The sequence below is a fragment of the Cajanus cajan genome, chromosome 1 (assembly GCF_000230855.2).
Source record: "Cajanus cajan strain Asha chromosome 1, NIPB_CcT2T_4, whole genome shotgun sequence".
In the NCBI taxonomy this organism is placed as follows: domain Eukaryota; kingdom Viridiplantae; phylum Streptophyta; class Magnoliopsida; order Fabales; family Fabaceae; genus Cajanus; species Cajanus cajan.
Window position 1 is genome coordinate 54,694,871 of NC_138517.1, and position 13,986 is coordinate 54,708,856.

General features: G+C 34.5%; 1 protein-coding gene across 1 annotated transcript; it reads right to left on the reverse strand.

Annotated features, from left to right (window-relative positions):
- Positions 1-866: 866 nt before the first annotated feature.
- On the reverse strand, positions 867-6,602 carry LOC145954951 (uncharacterized). Its single transcript, XM_083069646.1, has 7 exons — positions 6,497-6,602; positions 3,742-5,201; positions 3,247-3,459; positions 2,219-2,838; positions 1,537-1,648; positions 934-1,371; positions 867-887 (listed from the first exon to the last, which is right to left on the reverse strand). The coding sequence occupies exons 1-7, from the start codon at positions 6,600-6,602 to the stop codon at positions 867-869; spliced, it is 2,970 nt and encodes a 989-aa protein (XP_082925772.1).
- Positions 6,603-13,986: the final 7,384 nt, after the last annotated feature.

Below are 13,986 nucleotides of genomic sequence, written 5' to 3' on the forward strand. Positions count from 1 at the left end.
CCTAATTGCACCAGAGTTGAAAAAGGATCTTTTGGGTTCAAAATCTTAGACTTAATTTCTGGAATGTAGGGAAGGATCTTTTGGGTTAAAATCTTGGACTTAATTTCTGGAATGTGGGTAAGGAAATTAGATGCAAGAAATGGAGGGAAGGAAACGGTAAAGGAATGGAGGAAGAATCACTCTTCCAAGGAAGGCTTCACACAAAGAATTGTGGATGATCCTTTGATATGCCCAAATTCTTGAATCACTCAAGAACAATTGGAGAATCACTCTCAGTTAATAAAACTCAAATTCTGATCTGTGCTTATTCATCCCAATGGGCAGCTTATATAGCTTACAACCAAGACCTTTCACTTACATTAGTGGGCAATTAATGAACTCCATTAGTGGGCAATTAATGAACTCCACTAAGCCTAACAATTATGACCACTAATGCAAAACAAACACATGCTAAATTCGTGCACCCTTTGGTATGCCTCATGGCTGATTCATCCCAAAGGTTTTGGACCTTATTTAACTAAAAACAACTTGCCTAATAACTAGCCCAATAAGTGGTGCAGCCCAAACAAGAGTTGGCAGCCACTTTAACAAGAGTTTTAGGCCTTTATTTACTAATTACAAGTACTAAAAAAAACACCCACTACAAAAATGGCGTAATTAGACTTCATAATCCTTGATACAATTCACCATCTTGGCCTTGTCTTCATCATTGGGCATTTCTTCAAGAATAAGGGCCGCAACTTGTTGCAAAGCATCCTTGGCCCTTTTAGTCCTTGCCCTAGTCATTGGTCCTCCAAGTCCTTTGAGTGCTCCTAAATCCTTGCCCATGTCCTCATCATTCCCTCCCTCTTGAGAAGAATTTGTCCTCAAATCAAAGTCTCCATCATCTACATCAAAGAGAGATAAATCAGAAACATTGAAAGTGGAACTAACATTGTACTCACCGGGCAATTCAATCTTGTAAGCATTGTCATTTATTCTTTCTAGTACTTGAAATGGACCATCCCCTCTTGGCAAAAGCTTTGATTTCCTTTGTTCCGGAAATCTTTCCTTCCTCATGTGTACCCAAACCCAATCACCAGGTTGGAACACAACTTTCTTTCGCCCTTTGTTAGCATGTTTCGCGTAGCTCTCATTTTTCTTCTCAATTTGAGCCTTCACACGTTCGTGTAACTTCTTCACATAGTCCGCTTTGGCCTGCCCTTCTTTATGCTTAAAAACAGAAATGTTAGGCATAGGCAATAAATCAAGAGGAGTCAAAGGGTTAAAACCATACACAACCTCAAAAGGTGAACAATTTGTTGTGCTATGGACAGCCCTATTATATGCAAATTCAACATGAGGCAAACTTGCTTCCCAGGACTTAATATTCTTTTTTAAAACAGTCCTAAGCAAGGTCCCCAAAGTTCTATTGACTACCTCAGTTTGTCCATCGGTTTGTGGGTGACAAGTTGTTGAAAATAATAATTTAGTACCTAACTTGCCCCACAAAGTCCTCCAAAAATGACTAAGGAATTTAGCATCCCTATCACTTACAATACTCCTTGGCACACCATGAAGCCTCACAACTTCTTTGAAAAACAAATCAGCCACATGACACGCATCATCTACCTTTTTGCAAGGTATGAAATGTGCCATTTTTGAAAACCTGTCAACAACCACAAAAATAGAATCTTTGCCATTCTTTGTTCTAGGCAGTCCCAAAACAAAGTCCATAGATATGTCAATCCAAGGATATTCAGGAGTAGGCAAAGGAGTATACAATCCATGTGGCAATGATTTAGATTTAGCCATTTTGCACACAACACAATGTTCACAAAATTTTTGCACATCACGTTTCATATGAGGCCAAAAGAAATGTTCTTGTAAAATTTCCAAAGTCTTTTTAATCCCAAAGTGCCCCATCAAACCACCACCATGTGATTCACTAACAAGCAATTCTCTAATGGAACATGTAGGCACACACAATTTGTTTTCTTTAAATAAAAACCCATTGTGCTTAAAATACCCATATTGAGATAGTTTCTCACATGCAGCATATATTTCACCAAAAGTTTCATCAGAAGCATACATTTCTTTCAAAGATTCAAATCCAAGCAATTTAGTTTCAAGAGTGGAAAGCAATATATGTCTCCTTGATAAAGCATCAGCCACAATGTTCCCTTTTCCCCTTTTATGTTTTATGACATAGGGAAATTGTTCCAAAAACTCCACCCACTTGGCATGCCTCTTGTTAAGCTTGCCTTGTCCCTTCAAATACCTTAGGGACTCATGGTCACTATGTATTACAAACTCTTTGGGAAAAAGGTAGTGTTGCCATGTTTTCAAAGCTCTTACCAAGGCATACAATTCCTTATCATAAGTGGAAAAATTAAGGGCAGCTCCACTTAACTTCTCACTAAAATAAGCAATTGGATGGCCTTCTTGTAACAACACAGCCCCAATCCCAACATTGGAAGCATCACATTCAATTTCAAAAGATTTAGCAAAGTTTGGTAAGGCAAGAATGGGAGCATTGGTTAGCCTTTGCTTAAGAGCAACAAAGGCTTCCTCTTGTTTCCCTCCCCACTTAAAAACCACATGTTTCTTTACTACTTCATTAAGAGGTGCTGCCAAGGTGCTAAAGTCCTTAACAAACCTCCTATAAAAACTTGCCAAACCATGGAAACTTCTCACTTCACTCACGGATTTAGGTGTGGGCCATTCTTGGGTGGCCTTAACCTTTTCCTCATCTACTTGTACTCCTTTAGAACTTACAACAAAACCAAGGAATACAACATGATCAGTACAAAACACACATTTTTCAAGATTGGCAAACAATTGTTCTTCCTTAAGCACCTTCAAAACAGATTTCAAATGTTCCACATGCAATTCAAGAGAAGTGCTATAGACAAGAATATCATCAAAATATACCACAACAAATTTGCCAATAAATTCCCTCAAAACATGGTTCATCAATCTCATAAAAGTACTTGGTGCATTAGTTAAGCCAAAAGGCATAACCAACCACTCATACAAACCATATTTTGTTTTAAAAGCAGTTTTCCATTCATCACCCTCTCTAATTCTAATTTGATTATATCCACTTTTCAAATCAATTTTAGAGAAAATACTTGCACCATGCAATTCATCAAGCAAATCATCAAGTCTAGGAATTGGGTGCCTATATTTTATGGTGATGTTATTTAGAGCCCTACAATCAGAACACATTCTCCATGTCCCATCTTTTTTAGGGACCAAAATTACCGGAACAGCACAAGGACTCATGCTATCTCTTACCCATCCTTTGGTCATGAGTTCATCCACTTGCTTTTGAATTTCTTGCGTTTCTTGTGGATTGCTCCTATAAGCTGGCCTATTGGGTAAGGAAGCTCCTGGAATGAGATCAATTTGGTGTTCAATTCCCCTCAAAGGTGGTAATCCACTTGGTACACTTGATGGAAAAACGTCATGAAATTCCTGCAAAAGAGATTTAACACTAGAAGGTATTTCCAATTCATCAAAAGTGTTAGTGTTTAAAATCTGATTTTTGCAATACATTAGATAAAGGGGTTGTTTAGCAAGGAACAACCTCTTCACCTCACCCTTTGTTGCCAAAAGACTCTCTTTTCTCTCAAGTGTTTCGCTCCTTTTCTTTCCACTTTTTTTTTTCTCAAGTTTTTGTTCACTCTTTTTCTCAAGATCACTTTCTTTTCTCTCCAAAGAAATCTTTTCTCTCATCCTCATTTGATCCTCACACACCTCTTTAGGACTCAAAGGCTTGAGGACAATCTTTTTATTTTGGTGCACAAAAGAGATCTTATTGGAATAGCCATCATGGACGGCTTTAGTGTCAAATTGCCAAGGCCTTCCCAAAAGTATGTGGCTGGCCTCCATTGGAACTACATCACATAGCACCTTATCTTTGTATTTTCCAATGGAAATATCCACTTCTACTTGCTGCCTCACTTGCACCTCTCCATCCTCACTAAGCCACTGAAGTTTATATGGCCTAGGGTGTGGTTTAGTGTCTAAATTTAGCTTTGACACTAATCTAGCACTAGCCACATTAGCGCAACTCCCTCCATCAATAATCACCATGCAAACCTTTCCATTGATGGAACATCTTGTGTGGAAAATATTCTCCCTTTGGCTTCTTTCTAAAGGACTCATTTGACTACCCATCATTCTCCTAATCATCAATAAATCTCCCTCAAGGGCCTCCTCTTCCTCCTCAATGTCACCTTCTTCTTCCTCACTAACATCAGATTGGCTAGTGTAATCTCCATTCTCCTTGAGAACCATGGTCCTTTTGGTAGGACACTCATAGGCATAATGACCCATGCCTTGACACTTAAAGCATTTTATGTCTTTACTCTTCTTTTGAGGCTGTTCTAAGGACTTAGAGGATGATTTTCCATGAGAAGTAGATGCTAGATTGCTTGGAGTGGCAGCCACCTCCTTCTTATTTTTGTCCTTCCAACTATAGGAATTATAATTAGAAGAACTCTTCTTGGTCACACTTTTTCTTTTGAGTTGTTGTTCCACTTGAATGGATTTGTGCAGCAAGTCTTCTATCTCAACAAATTCCTGCAATTCAACAACATCACGAATATCGTTATTCAAGCCATTAATAAAACGAGCCATGGTTAGTTCTGGATCTTCTTCAATATTGGCTTGCATTATGAGCAAGTCCAATTCCTTGTAATACTCTTCAACTCCTTTGGTGCCTTGTGACAATTTTTGAAGTTTAAATTTCACATCTCTAGCATAGCTAGCCGGCACATAACGTTTCCTCATGAGCCTTTTCATTTCAGCCCATGTTTCCACCAAAGGCTCTTCATTTCTCAACCTTTCTCTTTTCAACTTATTCCACCACACAAGTGCATAGTCCGAGAACTCCGCTGCTGCAAGTTTCACCTTTTGCTCTTCATCATAATTGTTACAAGTGAAAATATGTTCTATTTTGAGTTCCCATTCCACATAGGCTTCCGGATCACTCTTCCCCTTAAATGGAGGAACATTAAGTTTAACACCTTCAATTCTGTTTTGCCTAGGAGCACCACCATTTCTTCCTCTCCTTTCTTCTTCATGATGATCACGATTCTCTAATCGCTCAATTCTTCCATACAACTCTTCATTGTTTTCTCTCAATAATCTTTGCATTTGAGCATTAATAGCGTCGAACAAGAGTCTTTGTGTTCCATCCAAATGATTTCCATCTGCCATACTTCAAAAACAAGAGTAATAACAAACACAAAGAAAATAGGACCTCACCACTCTTCTCACTTGTTTACACTCGTAAAATGAACACTCGTGTATGTCACTCTTAATGGCTTTTTTTTTTATTATTATTTTTTTTTAAAGCAATTCAAAAAAAAGTAGACAACACAAAGAACAAACCACAATTTTTTGTGTTAAAAGCAAGGTTTAGGGTAGGCTTAAAAAGGAATACAAAACAGCCACCAAAAATTCAAAAAAACAAGGAAATTTAGGAATCAAAAACTGGAATTTAGATAAGTTAGTAACAACCTTCAACCAAACCAAAATATTACCTTAAAGATTGAGTTTCAAGTGTTCTAAACGCATGAACCATTCAGCCACAACTCTTTCTTCTTTTTTTTTTTTTTTTATTATGTACGAATTTTATTTTATTTAATATTTTTTAACACTATTAAGGCCTAATTTTTGCAATGGTTCAGCAAATAAAGAAAGAACACTAAGGTAATATCAATGGTAATGAGAAATAACAAGGAAGGATGTTACCCAAAGAAATTCCAGCAAATGATGTGGATGAACCCAAAAAACCGGAGCTCTTGATACCAAATGATATGATTCCTAATTGCACCAGAGTTGAAAAAGGATCTTTTGGGTTCAAAATCTTTGACTTAATTTCTGGAATGTAGGGAAGGATCTTTTGGGTTAAAATCTTGGACTTAATTTCTGGAATGTGGGTAAGGAAATTAGATGCAAGAAATGGAGGGAAGGAAACGGTAAAGGAATGGAGGAAGAATCACTCTTCCAAGGAAGGCTTCACACAAAGAATTGTGGATGATCCTTTGATATGCCCAAATTCTTGAATCACTCAAGAACAATTGGAGAATCACTCTCAGTTAATAAAACTCAAATTCTGATCTGTGCTTATTCATCCCAATGGGCAGCTTATATAGCTTACAACCAAGACCTTTCACTTACATTAGTGGGCAATTAATGAACTCCATTAGTGGGCAATTAATGAACTCCACTAAGCCTAACAATTATGACCACTAATGCAAAACAAACACATGCTAAATTCGTGCACCCTTTGGTATGCCTCATGGCTGATTCATCCCAAAGGTTTTGGACCTTATTTAACTAAAAACAACTTGCCTAATAACTAGCCCAATAAGTGGTGCAGCCCAAACAAGAGTTGGCAGCCACTTTAACAAGAGTTTTAGGCCTTTATTTACTAATTACAAGTACTAAAAAAAACACCCACTACGAAAATGGCGTAATTAGGCTTCATAATCCTTGATACAATTCACCATCTTGGCCTTGTCTTCATCATTGGGCATTTCTTCAAGAATAAGGGCCGCAACTTGTTGCAAAGCATCCTTGGCCCTTTTAGTCCTTGCCCTAGTCATTGGTCCTCCAAGTCCTTTGAGTGCTCCTAAATCCTTGCCCATGTCCTCATCAACTAAGTACTAGGAGGATTATGTATACAAATTGAACTTTGGAGGGAGGTGAGCTACTAGGAGCCACTTAAAAACCAAGCCTCTTCAAGTAAAAATTACTAATCCCCTTTGTAGTTAATCTTTACCAAATTCTTTTCAATGAAAAATTATTTTTTGATGTTTTATGAGCTATGGCATACTAGTCGAAGGAAAGCAATTAAAACAAAAGATAAACAAGAGTAATAAGCTATCTAAACGTGTCCTAGGGTGAGAGCTTGAGAGATACCAAAGATCAATCAAGGACCACTCCCACCAAGTACTAACGAAAATTCTATTCCTAAGGAGAGATGGTTGTGTACCAAAGACACTTCCAAGACACTCCTTGAAATGGCCAAATACAAAGTATGAACAACAAAGAACAAGTGGCTTAAAGTAATTTTAAGAAAATAGCCACTAAGAATTAGTGAGGTATTAGTGACCAAATTTGCAACAAAAATTCAAATTAGTAAGGAAAAATTGGTCTCTAAAATCCGTCACTAATCCTTGTACATATATATATATATTTTTTTTTTAAAAAAAAAAAAATTCAAATACAATCTTCAATTGAATCTCCAAGAAGTCTTCACGGAAATTCTGGTCCAGCCACTTCAAAATTTTCAGCCAAGAATATTTGGTGTTTGTGTTTAAGTGTTCAAATCCACAAGCCACCTCTAGCTTCCTTCCTCCTCCTTTCCTTAGGCTTCTTTTGATGACCCTTGTAGAACTAGCTTCTATGAAGATAGGCTAGGTCAAGCTTAGGTCACTCTTTGATTATCACAAGATAGGAACAGCAAAAGAAATATTGAAGGAAAAGAAAGACAAGAGTAGATTAAGAAATGACAAGTTTATGTGACTCAAATAAGTAGTTGACTAGAACAAGAAGGAAATGATCTAAGAATAGTTCTAGAGTAGATGCACAAAACCAAACACTCAAAATAGGTGAGCTGAAAATTTCTTTTAATGAGTCAAACACAAGTAGGAACCGAGAAGAAACAAATTGAGAAACTAAACTCCTTAATTGGCTTTTGCTTTTCAAATTAGGTTTAGCATTTTTTTTTTTTAAATTCACTTTTGATTTTGAATTTTTTTTTTCTTCTTTTTTTTTTTTTTTTTTTAAAACTCCAGGAGTTGCCTTTTTCTTTTAATTCAAAAGAGCCTCACAAATTTTCGGTCACACCTTAAATGAAGCACCAAAACCGGATTCAAGTTGAAATTCAAATGCCACACAAATTAGGTTAAAATGTAATGAACATGTGACATGCTTTTGATGCTTGGTTGGTTTATGTAGCACATGCACGGTTTTGGCTCCAATTTTAAAATTCAAATTGCAATCCAAACACAATTTTGCAGCACACACCAATGACACAAGATCAAACCTCACGGATTTAAAATTTTTGGGTAAGACATTTTCAAAATTTTGGAAGCCTAAAATTCTAAGAAAACTACTAATGATCTAGTAGTAGTTTATGAACTCAAAAATGAAACAAAATTCATGAGCTTATACCAAAGAAAAGAAATGGATCTCGGCCAAATCCAGAAAATTGTTTCAAGATGCAAATCAAAATTTAACAAGGATCAACAAGCATTGCTAAGAAAGATGAACATATAAGAACTACACAAACCTACTAGACATGGATTTAAAAATAAAAGACTCAAGCATTCAATTGACCGAATAAGATTCAAAGAAGACTCAAACAAAATCAAAGGCTAATAGGCAGAAAATTCCTAATTAAGCACAAGAGAATGGAGCATGATTCATGGAAGCAATTCAAAGTAAAATGCATATATGAATCACTCAAGCAAAACCAAAACTAGATCCATCAATTTTAAGACAAGAAAATAGATCTAGGAAAGAATCAACTCTAAAATGACATGAACTCAAAAATTGAACAATATGAACACAAGATGAACAAATTGAACCACGGATCAAAATTCAAGAAGATGAACTTATCTCTTGAAGACCGAAGCTCTTGATACCACTTGATGTACTTCCACTTGGATGCACATGGATTCTTCACTCCTTTTCGGATTTCCTTAGATGATTCTTCAAGGAATTGAGATGCCTCAAAGGAGCAAGGTGACCTAGGCTTGCATTCAAGCTAAGTCCAAAGAAGATAAGATGTTCTAGCTCTACAAAGAGAAGCTCTCAAGTAGGGTAGAGGCTAGAAGCAAAGGTGACTTCGGAGAAGAGAATTCTTTGAGAGGAATGCTCATTCAATAATTTCCAAAGTATCACAATACTCGGCCAAGGGATGATTTATAGGTAAAATTAGGTTAAGGGTTTAAGTTGGGTTCACCTAGAGTTAAGTAAAACCATGGTATGGTTAACTTAACTCTAGGCGCCAAAATTTGAATTCTAAAATTCAAATTTTGGTGCCAACCGGCCACCCCCCCATGTGCACTCATTTGGCATGTAATTAGGAAGCCATTTGAGTTGCATTTCGGATCACACCTTGTGCATGTGTAGCACATGGCCGAAATGCACTCCAAATGTGCTTCTAATTACATGCTAATGTAGATTCACATGTAACCTAAATAACCCTAAATTCATATGACCTCTAAATGAAATTCCTACACTATAAGGCCGGAAATACAAGGCCCCAAAGGAAATTACAAGGCACTAAAGCCCAATCCTATGCTAACCCTAATCTAATGGGCTTGAGACAAAGCCCAACAAAATAAAGTGGTGGGCTTTCCTTGGGCTTGGGCCCACTCTTCATGCATCATCCGTGCCATTGCCCTAGTAGTTGGGCCCTTAGCCCATGGGCCTCCTCCATCAGGGAATCTTCTAATTTTTCCAAAACCTAGCTTACAAGCACTTTTCTATAATTTCGTTCTATCTCCTAGATCATCATTCTTACAAATTAAATATGTATTTCTATTCCTCAATACATACAGAATCTAATGGGAATATTTCTATAATTTCGTTCTAATCCTCATTCCACAAATTAAATATGTATTTCTAATCCTCAATACATACAATATCTAATGGGAATATTCTAATTTTTCCAAAACCTAGCTTACAGGCACTTTTCTATAATTCTTGCAAATTAAATAAATATTTCTAATCCTCAAATACATACAGAATCTAATGGGAATATTCTAATTGTTCCAAAACCTAGCTTACAGGCACTTTTCTATAATTTCGTTCCCTCTCTCAGATCATCATTCTTACAAATTAAATATGTATTTCTAATCCTCAATACATACAGAATCTAATGGGAATCTTCTAATTCTTACAAAACCTAGTTTACAGACACTTTTCTATAACTTCGTTCTCTCTCTCAGATCATCATTCTTACAAATTAAATATGTATTTCTAATCCTCAATGCATACAAAATCTAATGGGAATATTCTAATTTTTCCAAAACCTAGCTTACAGGCACTTTTCTATAATTTCGTTCTCTCCCAGATCATCATTCTTACAAATTAAATATGTATTTCTATTCCTCAATACATACAGAATCTAATGGGAATCTTCTAATTTTTCCAAAACCTAGCTTACAGGCACTTTTCTATAATTTCGTTCTCTCTCTTAGTTCATCATTCTTACAAATTAAATATGTATTTCTAATCCTCAATACATACAGAATCTAATGGGAATCTTCTAATTTTTCCAAAACCTAGCTTACAGGCACTTTTCTATAATTTCGTTCTCTCTCTCAGTTCATCATTCTTACAAATTAAATATGTATTTCTATTCCTCAATACATACAGAATCTAATGGGAATCTTCTAATTTTTCCAAAACCTAGCTTACAGGCACTTTTCTATAATTTCGTTCTAATCCTCATTCCACAAATTAAATATGTATTTCCAATCCTCAATACATACAGTATCTAATGGGAATATTCTAATTTTTCCAAAACCTAGCTTACAGGCACTTTTCTATAATTTTGTTCTCTCTCTCAGTTCATCATTCTTGCAAATTCAATAAATATTTATAATCCTCAAATACATACAGAATCTAATGGGAATATTCTAATTTTTCCAAAACCTAACTTACAGCCACTTTTCTATAATTTCGTTCCATCTCATAGATCATCATTCTTACAAATTAAATATGTATTTCTAATCCTCAATACATACAGAATCTAATGAGAATATTCTAATTTTTCCAAAACCTAGCTTACAGGCACTTTTCTATAATTTCGTTCTCTCTCTCAGATCATCATTCTTGCAAATTAAATATGTATTTCTAATCCTCATTACATACAGAATCTAATGGGAATATTCTAATTTTTCCAAAACCTAGCTTACAGGCACTTTTCTATAATTTCGTTCTCTCTCTCAGATCATCATTCTTGCAAATTAAATATGTATTTCTAATCCTCAATACATACAGAATCTAATGGGAATATTCTAATTTTTCCAAAACCTAGCTTACAGGCACTTTTCTATAATTCGTTCTCTCTCTCAGATCGTCATTCTTGCAAATTAAATATGTATTTCTAATCCTCAATACATACAGAATCTAATGGGAATATTCTAATTTTTCCAAAACCTAGCTTACAGGAACTTTTCTATAATTTCGTTCTCTCTCTCAGATCATCATTCTTACAAATTAAATATGTATTTCTAATCCTCAATACACACAGAATCTAATGGGAATATTCTAATATTTCCAAAACCTAGTTTACAGGCACTTTTCTATAATTTCGTTCTCTCTCTCAGATCATCATTCTTGCAAATTAAATATGTATTTCTAATCCTCAATCCATACAGAATCTAATGGGAATATTCTAATTTTTCCAAAACCTAGCTTATAGGCACTTTTCTATAATTTCGTTCTCTCTCTCAGATCATCATTCTTGCAAATTAAATACGTATTTCTAATCCTCAATACATACAGAATCTAATGGAAATATTCAAATTTTTCCAAAACCTAGCTTACAGGCACTTTTCTATAATTTCGTTCTCTCTCTCAGATCATCATTCTTGCAAATTAAATTTGTATTTCTAATCATCAATACATACAGAATCTAACGGGAATATTCTAATTTTTCCAAAACCTAGCTTACAGGCACTTTTCTATAATTTCGTTCTCTCTCCTAGATCATCATTCTTACAAATTAAATATGTATTTCTAATCCTCAATACATACAGAATCTAATGGGAATCTTCTAATTTTTCCAAAACCTAGCTTACAGGCACTTTTCTATAATTTCGTTCTAATCCTCATTCCACAAATTAAATATGTATTTCCAATCCTCAATACATACAGTATCTAATGGGAATATTCTAATTTTTCCAAAACCTAGCTTACAGGCACTTTTCTATAATTTTGTTCTCTCTCTCAGTTCATCATTCTTGCAAATTCAATAAATATTTATAATCCTCAAATACATACAGAATCTAATGGGAATATTCTAATTTTTCCAAAACCTAACTTACAGCCACTTTTCTATAATTTCGTTCCATCTCATAGATCATCATTCTTACAAATTAAATATGTATTTCTAATCCTCAATACATACAGAATCTAATGAGAATATTCTAATTTTTCCAAAACCTAGCTTACAGGCACTTTTCTATAATTTCGTTCTCTCTCTCAGATCATCATTCTTGCAAATTAAATATGTATTTCTAATCCTCATTACATACAGAATCTAATGGGAATATTCTAATTTTTCCAAAACCTAGCTTACAGGCACTTTTCTATAATTTCGTTCTCTCTCTCAGATCATCATTCTTGCAAATTAAATATGTATTTCTAATCCTCAATACATACAGAATCTAATGGGAATATTCTAATTTTTCCAAAACCTAGCTTACAGGCACTTTTCTATAATTCGTTCTCTCTCTCAGATCGTCATTCTTGCAAATTAAATATGTATTTCTAATCCTCAATACATACAGAATCTAATGGGAATATTCTAATTTTTCCAAAACCTAGCTTACAGGAACTTTTCTATAATTTCGTTCTCTCTCTCAGATCATCATTCTTACAAATTAAATATGTATTTCTAATCCTCAATACACACAGAATCTAATGGGAATATTCTAATATTTCCAAAACCTAGTTTACAGGCACTTTTCTATAATTTCGTTCTCTCTCTCAGATCATCATTCTTGCAAATTAAATATGTATTTCTAATCCTCAATCCATACAGAATCTAATGGGAATATTCTAATTTTTCCAAAACCTAGCTTATAGGCACTTTTCTATAATTTCGTTCTCTCTCTCAGATCATCATTCTTGCAAATTAAATACGTATTTCTAATCCTCAATACATACAGAATCTAATGGAAATATTCAAATTTTTCCAAAACCTAGCTTACAGGCACTTTTCTATAATTTCGTTCTCTCTCTCAGATCATCATTCTTGCAAATTAAATTTGTATTTCTAATCATCAATACATACAGAATCTAACGGGAATATTCTAATTTTTCCAAAACCTAGCTTACAGGCACTTTTCTATAATTTCGTTCTCTCTCCTAGATCATCATTCTTACAAATTAAATATGTATTTCTAATCCTCAATACATACAGAATCTAATGGGAATCTTCTAATTTTTCCAAAACCTAGCTTACAGGCACTTTTCTATAATTTCGTTCTCTATCTCAGTTCATCATTCTTAGAAATTAAATATGTATTTCTAATCCCCAATACATACAGAATCTAATGGGGATCTTCTAATTTTTCCAAAACCTAGCTTACAGGGACATTTCTATAATTTCGTTCTCTCTCCCAGATCATCATTCTTACAAATTAAATATGTATTTCTATTCCTCAATACATACAGAATCTAAAGGGAATATTTCTATAATTTCGTTCTAATCCTCATTCCACAAATTAAATATGTATTTCTAATCCTCAATACATACAGAATCTAATGGGAATATTCTAATTTTTCCAAAACCTAGCTTGCAGGCACTTTTCTATATTTTCGTTCTCTCTCTCAGTTCATCATTCTTACAAATTAAATTCGTATTTATAATCCTCAATACATACAGAATCTAATGGGAATCTTTTAATTTTTCCAAAGCTAGCTTATAGGCACTTTTCTAAAATTTCGTTCTCTCTCCCAGATCATCATTCTTACAAATTAAATATGTATTTCTATTCCTCAATACATACAGAATCTAATGGGAATATTTCTATAATTTCTTTCTAATCCTCATTCCACAAATTAAATATGTATTTCTAATCCTCAACACATACAGTATCTAATGGGAATATTCTAATTTTTCCAAAACCTAGGTTACAGGCACTTTTCTATAATTTTGTTCTCTCTCTCAGTTCATCATTCTTGCAAATTAAATAAATATTTCTAATCCTCAAATACATTCAGAATCTAATGGGAATATTC

What these genes read in the sequence shown, in the direction of transcription:
- LOC145954951 (XM_083069646.1), bottom strand. Translation starts at nt 6,602, where the DNA reads ATGACTAGGGCAAGGACTAAAAGGGCCAAGGATGCTTTGCAACAAGTT. An exon ending in AGCCTTTGAGTCCTAAAGAG is followed by an intron (nt 3,460 to 3,741) that starts GTGTGTGAGGAT and finishes TCTCTTTTGCAG; the next exon opens with GAATTTCATGACGTTTTTCC. An exon ending in CTTAACAAGAGGCATGCCAA is followed by an intron (nt 1,649 to 2,218) that starts GTGGGTGGAGTT and finishes GGTTGTTGACAG; the next exon opens with GTTTTCAAAAATGGCACATT.